Source organism: Cebidichthys violaceus, unplaced genomic scaffold (genome assembly GCF_023349555.1).
Source record: "Cebidichthys violaceus isolate CVI_PGR_0920_01 unplaced genomic scaffold, fCebVio1.0.p SCAF_48, whole genome shotgun sequence".
Lineage (NCBI taxonomy): Eukaryota > Metazoa > Chordata > Actinopteri > Perciformes > Stichaeidae > Cebidichthys > Cebidichthys violaceus.
Genome location: NW_027176683.1, coordinates 2,124,263 through 2,141,893, shown reverse-complemented (window position 1 = coordinate 2,141,893; position 17,631 = coordinate 2,124,263). Strand labels below are relative to the sequence as shown.

Genomic DNA, 17,631 nt, shown 5'->3' with positions numbered 1-17,631 from the left:
GACCTGAACGGAGACTCTCATGACCTGCAGGACTGAGGTCACCGTCTGCAGAGGAGGAGGTTTTAGGGGATTTAGAGGTCAGGTCTGGTTTTGGGGGGGTGGGGTGGACTGTCTGCCCCCCCCTCTCTGGTTTAATGAGGACCCAGATGGGAGGTGGACTTAATCCTGAACCTGCAGTCAGAGACACGGCAGAGTTCAGTTCTCACAGAAAGAGTGAAGAGTCATCAGCTGACATGTCTGTCCTGGTGTCCTCAATTAACTTTATTTGTCCTTTCCCTGTTAACAAAAGACGATCCTTCTTTCTTACTTTTCACAATATCTTTCTGAGAATCAGTCCTGTGAGAGGAGACTGAGTTCTGGATATATATCATTTATATTTGATATTTGATATATTTTTATATTATATATAAAAATGAAATAAGAAATAAAATATGTATAAATACTGAAACCACAAGTCACTTCATAAAATCACACATAATAGAAAAAACAAATAAATATAAAACATATAATGCCAAACTGAACATTTATGTTTAAAAATATCAAAATGTAAGAAAAACACATCTGTGTTTCAGAAACTTTGATCGATAAAGTTTTATTGAGCAGAAGAAGAAGAAGAAGAAACTGTTTCCTTTAAAGACGAACAATAAAGTTAAACTTGAACTTGAAGAATTCTGATGTAGGATGAAGTATGAAATATGAAAAACTGGAAAAATTGGAACAAGAACAAAGTAAAGCTGCAGAAATAATAATAATAATAATAACAATAATAATAGTGATAATAATAATGATAGTGATAATAATAGTGAAAATAAATAATAATAATAAGAAGCTTCTGTGTTTGTGGGGTTTTGGGGGTTTTGAGGGTCTGATGGGGGTCAGTTGTGTCTGTTTGTGTCTGGCTTCACACTTGTTGTCGTTATTGTTGTCATTCATATTATGGGGGGGGGGGGGGTCCAGACGTCACGGTGAGTCCTGTTTCTCCTCATCTTCATCTGAAAGAGCAGCTGGGACCAGAACTAGATGGAGGACCGGACTGTGACGGGGGGGTGGGGTGGGGGGAGGGGAGGCCTGGAAAGTCACCTCAAACCAAGTTCAAGTTGAAAAGAGATGAAGAACGATGCGTTCACTGACCTCCAGAGGACTGAGGTCAAACTTTAATGTTTGAGGATTATTTTTATTATTTCACTCTGAAACTATCATCATTTAAACATCTAAACATTTAAACATCTAAACATGTCAAACAATTTAAACAATTTAAACATTTATACATCTAAACATTTAAACATCTAAACATTTATACATTTAAACATTTAAACATTCAAACATTTAAACATCTAAACATTTAAACATTTAAACTAAACATTTAAACATCTAAACATGTCAAACAATTTCAACAATTTAAACATCTAAACATTTAAACATCTAAACATTTAAACATCTCAACATGTCAAACAATTTAAACATTTACATTGAAATATTTACACATCTAAACATTTATACATTTAAACATCTCAACATCTCAACATGTCAAACAATTTAAACATTTACATTGAAACATTTAAACATCTAAACATTTAAACATCTCAACATCTCACCATTTCAACAATTTCAACATCTCAACATTTAAACATTTCAACATGTCAACATCTCAACATTTCAACAATTTAAACAATTAAACATTTAAACATTTAATTGTGTTATTAATCATCATCAGCTTCATCATTATCATCATCATCATCGTCATCCTCTGACCATCAGTGAGTACTTCCTGTTTCTTATTTCTTATTGTTTTAACATTAATGAAGTTCATCAGATTGTTGTTGCCTTCTCTTTTATATATCTAAAGGACATAAACACCTGAACTCACCTGTCTGTCGGCCTAATAAAGTTTTATTGAATTGAACAGCTGACTGTGAGGTCACTGAAGTGCTTTTCTCACCTGTCCTCCTCCTCTCAGGTGTGGGTGGAGCCTCGGAGCTGGCCTTCCTCAAAGAGCCCAGTGATGTCATCGCGGCGAGGGACCGCCCTCTGATGTTGGACTGTCAGGTGGAGGGGGAGGGGCCGATCTCCATCACCTGGAGACGAAACGGCGTACCCGTGGCGACCGGCATCAAGGCGGCGTTGCTTGGCAACGGAACGCTGCTCATCAAAAACTTCTCAAAGAGACGAGAAAGTAACGAGACGGACGCCGGAGAATACGACTGTGCTGCTCAGAACCACTATGGCAGGTTGATCAGCCGCAAGGCCCGGGTCCAGCTCGCATGTGAGTTACAAGACCTCTACGGACCGGAACATATCAATAACATGTCAATAACTTAATAACAATAGATCAATAACATAAAAATAACATCAATAACATAATGATAATATGTTAATAGCATGATAATAACATGATAATAACAAGCTAAGAACACGATAAGAACATTATAAGAACATGATAACTTGTCAACAACATAATAACTTGTTAATAACATATCAATAACATGTCAATAACTTAATAACATATATCAATAACATAAAAATAACATATCAATAACATAACATGTTAGTAACATATTAGTAACATGATAATGACATGATAATAACATGTCAAGAACATGATAATAACTTGTTAATAACATATCAATAACAAAATAATAACATGTTAATAACATGATAAAAACATGATAAGAACATTATAAGAATATGATAATAACATGTCAAGAACATGTCAAGAACATAATAATAACTTGTTAATAACATATCAATAACATAATATGTCAATAACATAATAACATGCCACTAACATGATAATAACATGATAACATGTCAAAAAATAATAATTACATGTCAGTAACAAGATAACAACATTATGATAATATATCAATAACAATAATTCATCTGTCTGTCTCCCTCTTCTCCCCACAGCCCTCCCTAAATTCATGTCTCACCCAGAGTCTGTGGCAGTGGATGAAGGGGGCGTGGCCAGACTCACCTGTCAGGTAAATGGAATCCCAGAAGCCAACATCGCCTGGCAGAGAGACCGACGCCCACTGAGCACCGAGGACCCCAGGTAGGTTTTTACATGTATAAATATATACTCAAGGTGTAATTAACATGTACTTAATGTATATTTTAAATGTAGTTCATGTATATTTGATTTTTATTTCAGGTACACTCTGCTGCCTAACGGCGTGCTGCAGATCACTGGCGTTCGAAGAACAGACAGCGGTTTGTTTCGCTGCGTCGCCTCAAACATTGCCAACACTCGATACAGCCACGAGGCCCACCTCTCTGTCACCGGTAAGACCAGACTGAGGGCAAAGAAAGACAATACCTAAAATACCAGACTGAGGGCAAAGAAAGACCAAACTAAAATACCAAACTGAGGGCAAAGAATGACAATCTAAAAGACCAAACTGAGGGCAAAGAATGACAAACTTAAAGACCAAACTGATGACAAAGATAGACAAACTATAAGACCAAACTGATGACAAAGATAGACAAACTAAAAGACCAAACTGAGGGCAAAGAAAGACAAACTAAATACTAAATTGAGGGCAAAGAAAGACAAACTAAAAGCAAAACTCAGGGCAAAGAAAGACAAACTAAAAGACCAAACTCAGGGCAAAGAATGACAAATTAAAAGACCAAACTGAGGGCAAAGAAAGACAAACTAAAAGACCAAACTGAGGGCAAAGAAAGACAAACTAAAAGACCAAACTCAGGGCAAAGAATGACAAACTAAAATACCAAACTGAGGGCAAAGAAAGACAAACTTAAAGACCAAACTCAGGGCAAAGAAAGACAGACTAAAAGACCAAACTCAGGGCAAAGAAAGACAAACCAAAAGCAAAACTCAGGGCAAAGAAAGACAAACTAAAAGACCAAACTCAGGGCAAAGAATGACGAACTAAAAGACCAAACTGAGGGCAAAGAAAGACAAACTAAAAGACCAAACTCGGGGCAAAGAACGACAAACTAAAAGACCAAACTGAGGGCAAAGAAAGACAAACTTAAAGACCAAACTGAGGGCAAACAAAGACAATCTAAAAGACCAAACTCAGGGCAAAGAAAGACAAACCAAAAGCAAAACTCAGGGCAAAGAACGACAAACTAAAAGACCAAACTCAGGGCAAAGATTGACCAAACTAAAAGACCAAACTGGGGGCAAAGAAAGACAAACTAACAGACCAAACTGAGGGCACAGAAACCCCTCTCTTACCTCGATGTTTTGTGGTTCCGGTCCAGTTGCAGGATTCAGGATCTACCGAGAACCCGTCATCCTGTCTGGTCCTCAGAACCTCACCATCAACGTCCACCAGACGGCCATCTTGGAATGCATCGCCACTGGAAACCCCCGGCCCATCGTGTCCTGGAGTCGCCTCGGTAACCAAAAAGCACCAAACACCCGACAGTTATTGATTTGTTATTGTTATTATTGTTGTAACCATGGTAACACGATGCCGTGTGTGTGTGTGTGTGTGTGTGTGTGTGTGTGTGTGTGTGTGTGTGTGTGTGTGTGTGTGTGTGTGTGTGTGTGTGTGTGTGTGTGTGTGTGTGTGTGTGTGTGTGTGACACAGACGGACGCTCCATCGGGGTTGAGGGGATCCAGGTTTTGGGAACCGGTAACCTGATGATCTCTGACGCCACGTTGAAGCATTCTGGAGTTTATGTTTGTTCAGCGAACAGACCAGGAAGTAGATCCAGAAGAACGGCCGTGGGACGCCTCGTAGTACAAGGTACCTCATAGTACTTCATGATAGTATATAGTACCTCATAGTACTTCATGATACTATATAGTGCCTCATAGTACTTCATGATAGTATATAGTACCTCATAGTACTTCATGATACTATATAGTGCCTCATAGTACTTCATGATAGTATATAGTACCTCATAGTACTTCATGATAGTATATAGTGCCTCATAGTACTTCATGATACTATATAGTGCCTCATAGTACTTCATGATACTATATAGTACCTCATAGTACTTCATGATAGTATATAGTACCTCATAGTACTTCATGATAGTATATAGTGCCTCATAGTACTTCATGATAGTATATAGTGCCTCATAGTACTTCATGATAGTATATAGTACCTCATAGTACTTCATGATACTATATACTACCTCATAGTACTTCATGATAGTATATACTACCTCATAGTACTTCATGATACTATATACTACCTCATAGTACTTCACGATAGTATATAGTACCTCATAGTACTTCATGATAGTATATAGTGCCTCATAGTACTTCATGATACTATATAGTGCCTCATAGTACTTCATGATAGTATATAGTACCTCATAGTACTTCATGATACTATATACTACCTCATAGTACTTCATGATAGTATATACTACCTCATAGTACTTCATGATACTATATACTACCTCATAGTACTTCATGATAGTATATAGTGCCTCATAGTACTTCATGATACTATATACTACCTCATAGTACTTCATGATAGTATATACTACCTCATAGTACTTCATGATACTATGTACTACCTCATAGTACTTCATGATAGTATATAGTACCTCATAGTACTTCATGATACTATATACTACCTCATAGTACTTCATGATACTATATACTACCTCATAGTACTTCATGATAGTATATACTACCTCATAGTACTTCATGATACTATGTACTACCTCATAGTACTTCATGATACTATATACTACCTCATAGTACTTCATGATACTATATACTGCCTCATAGTACTTCATGATACTATATAGTGCCTCATAGTACTTCATGATAGTATATAGTGCCTCATAGTACTTCATGATACTATATACTACCTCATAGTACTTCATGATAGTATATACTACCTCATAGTACTTCATGATACTATGTACTACCTCATAGTACTTCATGATAGTATATAGTACCTCATAGTACTTCATGATAGTATATAGTGCCTCATAGTACTTCATGATACTATATAGTGCCTCATAGTACTTCATGATAGTATATACTACCTCATAGTACTTCATGATACTATATACTACCTCATAGTACTTCATGATAGTATATACTACCTCATAGTACTTCATGATACTATATACTACCTCATAGTACTTCATGATAGTATATACTACCTCATAGTACTTCATGATACTATATACTACCTCATGGTACTTCATGATACTATATAGTACCTCATAGTACTTCATGATACTTTATACTACCTCATGGTACTTCATGATACTATATAGTACCTCATAGTACTTCATGATACTATATACTACCTCATAGTACTTCATGATAGTATATAGTACCTCATAGTACTTCATAATAACTCATAATAACTCATAATTCTGTATAATACTTCATAATACTTCATTTACATGTTGTGTTTGAATGAAACATGATTGTAAAATGTTTCATAATAAATATCTCAGCTCACTCACTGAGCTCTTATTGTGGAAATACTTCCTGTTTAACAGCGGCTCAGTTTGACTGATGAACTTGAACACATCGTGTCGAGTGTGTGTGTGTGTGTGTGTGTGTGTGTGTGTGTGTGTGTGTGTGTGTGTGTGTGTGTGTCATTAGGTTGTTTGCTGCTCTTCACCCCCCCGACCTCTGACCTCCTCAGTAGACCAGATGAGAGGAGGAGTCAAGAGACAAAGAGCCTCATGATGTTAAAACGCTGCTGATAGAGAAGAAGAAGAATAACAACAACAACAATCATAACATTAATAATAAGAGGAAGAAGAACATTAATAATAATAATGATAACAACATTAATAATAATAACAACAACAATAAGAAGAACATTAATAATTAAATCATTTGAAGCGTCTCTTTGTTCTCGGCTCATTAAACAGAACATTCTGTGTTTTAGTATTTTATCTCATGAGTTCTCTGGAGAACAATGTGAGAGCTTTAAGAATCATTTTAGAACCTTCAGGAACATTTAGAAACAGAACGTTAAAAGAAGCTTTTTATTTGGATCCTTTAAGAACCTTTACAAACATTTAAAAACAATGAAGAACCTTTAGGAACCTTAAAGATCCTCCAGAAACCAGAACCAGCCTTTCAGAACATCTTAACGATATAAACGATACAATGAGAGTCAGTGAAGAATGACCTCTGACCTCCATCACAGCAGCCTGCAGCTCCTCCTCCTCCTCCTCCTCCTCCTCCTCCCCGTCTGGTTCAGGTTCAGGTTCAGGCTCAGGTCCAGGACTGTCCAGGACCCCTCAACTTAAACCCTGATCTGGGTTCTTTGACATGAAATCATTCTGAGGGTTTAAAATGTTTTCAGACGTTTTATTTTGTATATATTTATACATTTTATTGTGAAAGGAAACAGGAAGCAGGAAGCAGAAGAAGGACGATGACTGAAACAATAATTGATAATCAGAACTCTTATTTATTAAACATCTTATTGATGTTTTCAGCTCGTAAACACAAACTCTGTTCTGAGTGCGTTTGTTTCGGCTCCTGCTGAGGAGGAGACGGGAGGGGTCAGAGGTCACACAGGCTCATTGTGTGTGTGTGTGTGTGTGTGTGTGTGTGTGTGTGTGTGTGTGTGTGTGTGTGTGTGTGTGTGTTTCCCACACTCACAGCTTCATTACAATAACTATTAGCATGTGAAGAGTTCCACTTCACAATGAGGACTTTATTCACTCTGAAGCTCCGTCTGTCGCACGAACATTACAAATATTTATAAATATTTATGAACATTTAAATATTTAAATATTTAAAAACATCTTCAGAGACTTCTTCTTCTCTCTTATGAACAAAACTAACATCGAACTGATTATTAGTGACTCAAATATCTAAATAAATCCTTCTCAAGTTTTAGGACTCATTTAATAAAGAGGAAGATATTATGAACACATTTTAACAAGTTTTATTATTATTATAAGAAACAAAGATTATTTTATTTTACAGATCTGAAGATTGTTTTTCATTGTTTCAGTTATTTAGAAAATAGAGACAGAAACAAACTGAATTAATAATATATATTATATATAATATACATATTATATATTATATATATATATTATAATCAATATTATACATTATTATTATTATAATATATAATATATACTATATATTATATATATATTATAAGAACTATTATATATTATTATTATAATATATCATAAATATATATTATTCTATAAATATATTATATTATATATTATTATTATTATTAGATATAATTATGAATATATATAATTCTATAAATATATTATATTACATATATTATATATATTTATTGTGTGTGTGTGTGTGTGTGTGTGTGTGTGTTCTGCTCTTGAACTTGAGTGTGTGTGAAAGGTCAGAGGTCGTCATCTCTTCATGAAGCCCCTCCCCCCTGCTCTGCATACAGAGGTCAGAGGGGGGGGGTGATGGAGACACATGTGTGTAAGTGGTCTCCCCGTTACCGTGGAGACGGACTGTCCGGAGGCGAGACAGCACCTGTCTGTCTGCTGGAGGGGGGGGGGGGGGGTCAGAGGTGAGAGTGGTATTGAAACACAAAGACGTTCAAGTTCAGACGAGTTCAATACAAACAACAAGAGTCAGAGGTTCTTCTTCTGCTGCTGCTCCTTCTTCTTCTTCTTCTTCTTCTGCTGCTGCTGCTGCCACATTCATTCAGCAGCAGAAGAAGAAGAAGAACAAGAAGAAGAAGAAGAAGAAGAAGAGATGTTCTCTGATGAATAACATTCAGACTAATAATATAAATTCATAAATAATAATAAACACTTCTTACTTCTTAAGAGTCACAGCTCTGCTGCCCTCTGCTGGACTACACCAGTACTACTACTGTATGACAGTACTACTACTGTTAGTACTACTGACAGTATGATAGTACTACTACTATATGACAGTACTACTACTGTTAGTACTACTGACAGTATGATAGTACTACTACTGTATGATAGTACTACTACTGTTAGTAGTACTACTACTGTTAGTAGTACTACTGTATGATAGTACTACTACTGTTAGTAGTGCTACTGTATGATAGTACTACTACTGTATGACAGTACTACTACTGTATGATAGTACTACTACTGATAGTAATACTGACCGTATGATAGTACTACTACAGTTAGTACTACTGACCGTATGATAGTACTACTACTGACAGTATGATAGTACTACTACTGACAGTATGATGATGTGTGTCTACAGTTAGTACTACTGACAGTATGATAGTACTACTACTGACAGTATGATGATGTGTGTCTACAGTTAGTACTACTGACAGTATGATAGTACTACTACTGACAGTATGATGATGTGTGTCTACAGTTAGTACTACTGACAGTATGATAGTACTACTACTGACAGTATGATGATGTGTGTCTACAGTTAGTACTACTGACAGTATGATAGTACTACTACTGACAGTATGATGATGTATGTCTACAGTTAGTACTACTGACAGTATGATGATGTGTGTCTACAGTTAGTACTACTGACAGTATGATAGTACTACTACTGACAGTATGATGATGTGTGTCTACAGTTAGTACTACTGACAGTATGATAGTACTACTACTGACAGTATGATGATGTATGTCTACAGTTAGTACTACTGACAGTATGATGATGTGTGTCTACAGTTAGTACTACTGACAGTATGATAGTACTACTACTGACAGTATGATGATGTGTGTCTACAGCTCCTCCAGAGTTCGTGCAGTGGCCTCAGTCCGTGTCCAGACCAGCAGGTGGCAGCTCTGTCTTCAGCTGCACAGCTACCGGAGCTCCAGAGCCGCATCTCATCTGGCTGAAGAACGGGAAACTACTGACACCGAGCAGCAACGTGAAGCTCACCAACGGAAACACGTGAGAACATCAACACGTTCAACACGCATGTTCATCAGCTGAGGACAGTGAGGAGGAGGAGGAGGAAGAGGAGGAGGAGGAGGAGTCTTACTCTTCTTCTTACACACTTTTTAAAATAAAGTTCTGAGAGTTTGAACAAGCAGCAGAAGTCTGTAATGACGACGTATCATACAGGACTGGAGACCTGTAACGTACAGGACTAGAGACCTGTAACGTACAGGACTAGAGACCTGTATCGTACAGGACTAGAGACCTGTATCGTACAGGACTAGAGACCTGTATCGTACAGGACTAGAGGCCGGTATCGTACAGGACTAGAGGCCGGTATCGTACAGGACTAGAGGCCGGTATCGTACAGGACTAGAGGCCGGTATCGTACAGGACTAGAGACCTGTATCGTACTGGACTAGAGACCGGTATCGTACTGGACTAGAGACCGGTATTATACTGGACTAGAGGCCGGTATCGTACAGGACTAGAGACCAGTATTTGAGAGAAACCTGCTCTCTGTCTCTGCAGGACTCTGGCCATCACCCGGATCACCCCCCAGGACGAGGCCATCTATCAGTGCATTGCCGAGAACAGCGCCGGCACCAACCAGGCCAGCGCCCGGCTTGCCATCAGCCTGGGGCCCGACCTCCCCGAGGCCCCCACCGGCCTCCAGGCCTCGGCCCTCAGCTCCAGCAGTCTGGAGCTGGTCTGGGACCAGCCGGCGGAGCACGTCAGCCAGCAGATCATAGGATACGTACTGCACATCAGACGCCTGGGGGGTAAGGGACCTGACAGGAGACCAGGTTCAGCAGGACTTGTTTTGTTTTTGTTGTTCCCTCTGACTTCTGACCTCTGACTTCCTCAGAGCCAGACAGTGCCGAGCTGCAGGAGGCCGTCAGTAAGACCACCTTCAGACACGAGTTCATCAACCTGGAAGCAGCCACCACCTACTCCATCTACCTGAAGGCCTACTCCGCTCTGGGAGGAAGCCAGCAGTCCAACGCCATCACTGCCACCACACAGGGGGGCAGTACGTCCACCTTAATACACTGTCCCCGTTAAACACTGTCCACCTTAAACACTGTCCACCTTAATACACTGTCCCCCTCAAACACTGTCCACCTTAAACACTGTCCCCTTTAAACACTATCCACCTTAAAACACTGTCCACCTTAAACACTGTCCCCTTTAAACACTGTCCACCTTAAACACTGTCCACCTTAAACACTGTCCACCTTAAAACACTGTCCACCTCAAACACTGTCCACCTTAAACACTATCCCCTTTAAACACTGTCCACCTTAAAACACTGTCCACCTTAAAACACTTTCCACCTTAAAACACTGTCCACCTTAATACACTGTTCCCCTTAAACACTGTCCACCTTAAACACTGTCCCATTTAAACACTATCCACCTTAAAACACTGTCCACCTTAAACACTGTCCCCTTTAAACACTGTCCACCTTAAAACACTGTCCACCTTAAACACTGTCCACCTTAAAACACTGTCCACCTCAAACACTGTCCCCTTTAAACACTGTCCACCTTAAACACTGTCCCCTTTAAACACTGTCCACCTTAAACACTGTCCACCTTAAACAGTCCCCTTTAAACACTGTCCACCTTAAACACTGTCCACCTTAAAACACTATCCACCTTAACCACTGTCCCCTTTAAACACTGTCCACCTTAATACACTGTCCCCCTTAAACTCTGTCCACCTTAATACACTGTCCCCCTTAAACACTGTCCACCTTAAACACTGTCCACCTTAAAACACTGTCCCCCTTAAACACTGTCCCCTTAAAACACTGTCCACCTTAAAACACTGTCCCCCTTAAACAAAACACTGTCCCCTTTAAACACTGTCCACCTTAAACCCTTTAAATCTGTCCACCTTAAGCTCTTTGACGCTGTATGTCTTAAATATTGTTCCACATGTAAATACAGTCTGTCTCTGTCTGTCCCACAGTTCCCAGTTCTCCCAGGTTCTTCACTAAGGTCCTGAACCAGACAGCCATGCAGGTGTACTGGGAGCTGCCCAGTAAGCCAGGGAAGCTGGAGGGCTTCAGACTGGAGTACCGTGGGGTTTCCAACCCAGAGGTCCAGGGGCAGGAGACCTTCCCGGGACACATCAACACCCACACCATCTCCCACCTGGGTCAGTTAAAGGAACAGTGCAACAATTCACAGCTAGTTATCCAGTTAGTTAGGTAGTTAGTACCAGTTCAGCAGTCAGCTGGTTTAGTAAACAAGATGCTGCAACAAACAATCAAACGAATAGCTACAATGCTAAATTGCTAACGTCTCCTTTTGATTTGTTTTGATCAGTGAACTACAAGCTATTTTATTTAGCTTGTTGCTATTATGCTAATGTTTACTTAGCTGGTTAATGGTTACTGTGTGGCTAACTGTGTCTCACTAACAGCCTAATAGGTAGTTACAACATTAAAACTAGCTTTAAAACGTTAGCCTGAAGCTAACATATCATCAAACATAATATGATAAAATACAATAAAACGCTGGTGAATACTTTGTGGTTGTTGGAAAACTAGCAGTTTTGTAGTAGTAATGCTAACTATTTAACATCAGTGGCTAACTTTCTAAAAGGTATGTGGACGAGGACGAGGCTAACAGTGGGGTAGCCATCTTGGAATAAGTTGAGAACTAAATAAAAATAATAACTGATAAAAACGACTAAAGAATAAAATAACTAGCTTAGCATCGGACATGTAGCTGTAACAACATCGGCTACCAATAACCAGCTAACAACACCAGTATGCTAGCTGTTTTACGGCTGCAGTTTCCCCCTGCCTCCAGTGTTTATGCTAAGCTAGTCGCTAGCCTGTTTGACTGTTTTGTTTTTCTTCCTGCAGAGCCGGCAGCGGTTTACGAGATCCAGCTGGTGGCGTTTAACGGGAACGGAGACAGTCCGGTCAACCGCCGCCTCGTGTCTCTGTCTGAGGGAGGAAACAGTGCAGCAGGTAGGAGCCTCACCGTCAACTTCTCTGTGACCCGTGAACAAACCAGTGGAACCAGTTTAACCTGTTGTTGTCTCCACCAGCTGGTCCCACTGGTCCCACTGGTCCCAGCTGTAACTGTGATCAGTCCCACGGCTCCACGTCCGCTCTGCTGGTTGGCGTTCACAGCGGCCTCGCCTGCATCCTCTGCTGCCTGCTGCTCATCCTGCTGGGATATAGACGCAGGTAAGACCTTCATCATCATCATCTTCATCATCAACACCTGACGACGTCATCATCCTCACTCTGTTCTGGGTTCAGCTTCTTCTGCAGAAAGTCAGTGAGCTGGGAGACTCCGCCCACTCTGAATGGTGTCAGAGGTGCTAAAGGTCACACACCTGAGAGCATCGAGCTGAGCCAGGTAACACACACACACTGACGCACAGACAGACACACACACATATTGGTAGTTTGGTCCACATGACATCACCTCACATTGTAACATTGTCCCTGTCTGCTCCGCCCACAGAGATGTGACTCCGCCCCTCCTCCAGTGATGGTCATGGTTGAACCGACTCCACCCGTCCAGCTCGGCACAGGCACCGGATAAAACACCACACAAACACACTGCTAACTCCTCCTCCTCTTCCTCCTCCTCCTTCTCCTTCTCCTCCTCTTCCTCCTCCTCCTCCTCTTCCTCCTCTTCTTCCTCTTCCTCCTCTTAATCCTTCTCTTCCTCCTCCAGTCTGTGGTCACCTCCTCTCCTCCTGACAAGCCTTACAGCCACTTCAGCCTTTATGAATGACTGAGATTAGAGTTTATCTTTGAGATTATTGAGATGAGAGATGATGAGTCTGTCTGAGGAACTTTCAGAGAGCATCTGATACCACAAGGGAACGAGGTAGTTCACAACACCTCGAGATATTTTACACCACCTCAAGATACTTTACAACGCCTCGAGATACTTCACAACTCCTCGAGATACTTCACAACTCCTCGAGATACTTCACAACGCCTCGAGATACTTCACAACTCCTTGAGATACTTCACAACGCCTCGAGATACTTCACAACTCCTCAAGATACTTTACAATTCCTTGAGATACTTCACAATGCCTCGAGATACTTCACAACACCTTGAGATACTTTACAACTCCTCGAGATACTTCACAACTCCTCAAGATACTTTACAACTCCTTGAGATACTTCACAACGCCTCAAGATACTTCACAACACCTCAAGATACTTTACACCACCTCGAGATACTTTACACCACCTCGAGATACTTTACACCACTTTGAGATACTTTACCACACCTCGAGATACTTTACACCACCTCGAGATACTTTACACCACCTTGAGATACTTCACAACACCTTGAGATACTTCATAGATGTTCACGTCCTTTGATTCCAATTCATGATATTTTCGTATCATGAATTGAATATTATAACGATAATTCATTGTATAATGAATTATCATCATTTTGTATTTTTCTTCAGACTGAAACGAAAGCAGAATTCTTCTGATTCGATCTTTAAAACAAACGTTTGTCAGAACCTTAAAGCCGGTGATCCGGTTCCTGTGTGGTATCAGATGCTGACGTCACTGTTGTGGTGTCCCGGATGCTTCTTGTTGAAACCAAAACCTTTTTTCCTTCAGTTTGGGTTCATTTTTGAGTTTTTGTCACCGTCGGTGCCGAGTATCCTGAGACGATGAGGCCTTCCACCGGTCTGACCAGAGACCGGGTCCTCAGAGGATCCAGCAGTGGGTTCAGGTGAACTACCTGAGCAGGTGTTTGTCGTCGGTCCTCTGAGGCCCAGAACCAAAGGGATTTATTATATCTGTGGTCAGCAGGTGACTTTGGAGGAACTCTCCTCTGCGCTGCTTTAGCCTTTTAGTGTTTGTTTGTGTCACCGAGTTCGCCTCAGGTCAGGATGTAGAGGAAGCCGACAGTCAGCTGGTTGTTCTACCTACCTCCCTCCCTCCTTCTGACTCCCCCACCAAACTCTTTACCTCCAAAGAGAGCTACCTCAGGCTCAACGCCAAACGCCTGAGCTACAGGCAACCGTTAGCCTCCTGATGCTGGTCAAGCTAACCTACCTCAAAACCAAAAGCCTCCTCTGGGGCCTCTTAGTCTACCTTTTTGTACCAATGCCGATGTCCTGTGCCAGACCGTCACCCAGAAACCCCTTCGAACTCCGAATGTCGCTTCCCCTGAAGCCTCCAACGATGGACCGGCCCATCGTAGTCCTCCTCAAAGAAAAGCTTTGACTTTGTGTTCTTGTTTGACCCATGAGGGACACTTCCTGTCTGACTCCAATAGCTTCCTCCAGTGCTGCTTTCAGGACCCCAAAAAACTGTTTCAGATTAGAAAAAACATCTTCTGAGCTCCATGAACCTGGATCGAACCGTCTGCAAAACAACCTGCACAAAGTCTTCTTTCATCCTGGCAGTGTCCAACAAACTCCAACAAAGGTCCAACAAACTGGTCCAGAACTCCAGAATATTTAAAACCTATAAACCTTCTGGCAGATGCAGGTATCAGCTTCTAGATCCCCATAACGGACCATAGTCCTGACCTTCAACAGGGTCCCGGGTCGTGGTCTTATCTTTAACAGTCCAGGAATCAAGACTATTAGCTTCTAAATTAGCTTCTAGAACTCAATAACAAAAAACCTGATCCAGATCCCAGCTTTCAGGTCTCAAAGTCTTACCCCAGATGTTACCTTTGAGAAGCATTGTGTCCCGGTTCATAGTCTTATCTGTAACGGTCTGGAAGTTTGTTTACTATCTAATTCTACTGATATTTCAGGGCTGTTAGCTTCTAGGTTTTCTTTTAGAGCTTAATAATGGACCAAAGTCTAGACCTTCAACAGTCAAAAACCTGATCCAGCTGCTCTGCTGAACACGTTTGGGTCCTGAAGCTCACTGGAACTGTTTGGAGAACGAACCTTCAACCGATCCACTGAGGAGACGTTTGATTGATTGAAGCGGACCAACTGAGGTCTGTAAACAAAGGGCTTGTCCCTCAGAAGCATCTGTCCTGGTCTTCATGGAGACGTCTCACCTCCACCTGAGGAGTTCAGTCGTCACCTGAGAGACAAACAGGTGAACCAGGAAAGTTTGGACACTGTGGACGTCTCTGTGCGGGACGTCTCAGGCCATTTTCTGTCCTGAGTTTTTAATGAACGTTTTTTTATTTGGCGGAAGGTGGCCCACTTCCTGTCAGGTGTGTGCGGCCTTGTCGGCCATTTTTTAATTGACCTCTAATGTCTTATAATGTCTGAAAGTAATTTCTAAACTTTCTCGTAGATGAACAGCAGCTTTCTGTAGAGTTTCAGCCAAAACTTCCAAATATGCTTAAAAAAACAAGCTGAACGACGTCCAAAGATATAAAAAATAATAATAATAGTTTTTCACCGATTTCTGTTCAAACTGTTTGTTTTCACTCTGCTTCCTGTTTCCAGAGTCGAAGAACAAACAAAACCAAAAGAAATACTCACTTTCACATTTTTATATTTCAGATTAATACTTTGGAAGAAATGGAGTGAATATATATTTTCATATATTGTGATGATGAAGAGCTCCGAGTGTCAGGATGAGTTTAACAAAGAACCAAATAACTGAATGATAGAGACCAAAATACCTGAAATATTACCTCAGTTCTTTGTGTTCAGTTTGTGGTTGAATGTCTTTACAGCTTCTGTCTGACAGTGAACCAGAGACCCTTAGACCAGGAGACCCTGAGACCCTTAGACCAGGAGACCCTGAGACCCTTAGACCCTTAGACCTTTAGACCCTGAGACCCTTAGACTCAGAGAACCAGAGACCTTGAGACTCTGAGACCATTAGACCTTTAGACTCAGAGACCCAAAGACCCAGAGACCCTTTGACCCAGAGACCCTGAGACCCTTAGACCCAGAGACCCAGAGACCTCATTAGTGGAATTATAAATGTGAGCAGATCAACGAGACGAAAAGTCAATCTGAGTCTCTTCCGTTGGATTGACGAGTGTCGTTGAGTCATGTCCAGTCTCATGGTGTTCATCTCTGGTGTCACTGTCAGAGTGTTTCTAAAAATATAAAACAAACTAAAATGTTTATAAAAAATAATGTTGGCTGTTCTTTTTCTAGAACTTTCTTCTTTTCAGTTTTATTTTTATTCCGCCGTTCGGCGACGAAGATAAAAATTCTGCCAAAATGAAAACATGTGAAGAAGAGCGTCTAAATTCATTATTATTATTGCTAATAATATTATGATTATTACCATTTTATGTTTTCTGATTCTTTTTGTTAGTTGAATGATGTGAATTTGTAGAATTTAAGAAATGTCGTGTTTTCAGCTGAAGGTTGAGTCACTAATGAGCCATATTTAATAATAAGCCATACGAGTGATTTCTGAGCCATATTCTACACAGATGTAATATTTTATGATGTTTAATTCAGACTTCAGCCGTAGAAACTAAGACTAAGACGTAGAGAACGTAGAGACCGAAGGCTAGAACCAATGAGAAAAGAGATGCTTTAATGTTTCTGATTTTCTTTTATTTTCATTAATGTGTCATTTAAAAAATAAATAAATGAAAAGCACCCCAAAGCTTTAAACAGTTGAACCGAACAGACGGAACGTGAAGAAGAGATCGACGGCTGAAGAGTTTAACTTGAGCTTCTTCTGTGGTTTTGAAATGTTTCACCATCTGCTCTCCTTTCTGATGTTTCGACACATAAAAACCAAATAAAACTGAATTGGAATAGAAAACAGACGTCTTGTTATTTATTCTTTCATCATTAAAAACAAAGAAAATTCAAAGTTTGTCTTCAGTAAAAGTGTTTAAATATAAAGGGAAAACTCCAGCGGTA

The 17,631-nt window shown here is 40.2% G+C and overlaps 1 protein-coding gene across 1 annotated transcript; it reads left to right on the top strand.

The window, feature by feature from the left end:
• Positions 1-1,554: 1,554 nt before the first annotated feature.
• Positions 1,555-17,530, top strand: LOC137887051 (immunoglobulin superfamily DCC subclass member 3-like). Its single transcript, XM_068729820.1, has 13 exons — positions 1,555-2,263; positions 2,908-3,052; positions 3,152-3,282; positions 4,231-4,368; positions 4,563-4,721; positions 9,652-9,817; positions 10,337-10,587; positions 10,674-10,838; positions 11,783-11,971; positions 12,687-12,794; positions 12,875-13,016; positions 13,092-13,191; positions 13,300-17,530. Exons 1-13 carry the CDS (start codon positions 2,032-2,034, stop codon positions 13,378-13,380), a joined length of 2,007 nt encoding a protein of 668 aa, XP_068585921.1. The 5' UTR covers positions 1,555-2,031; the 3' UTR covers positions 13,381-17,530.
• The last annotated feature ends 101 nt before the right edge of the window (positions 17,531-17,631 follow it).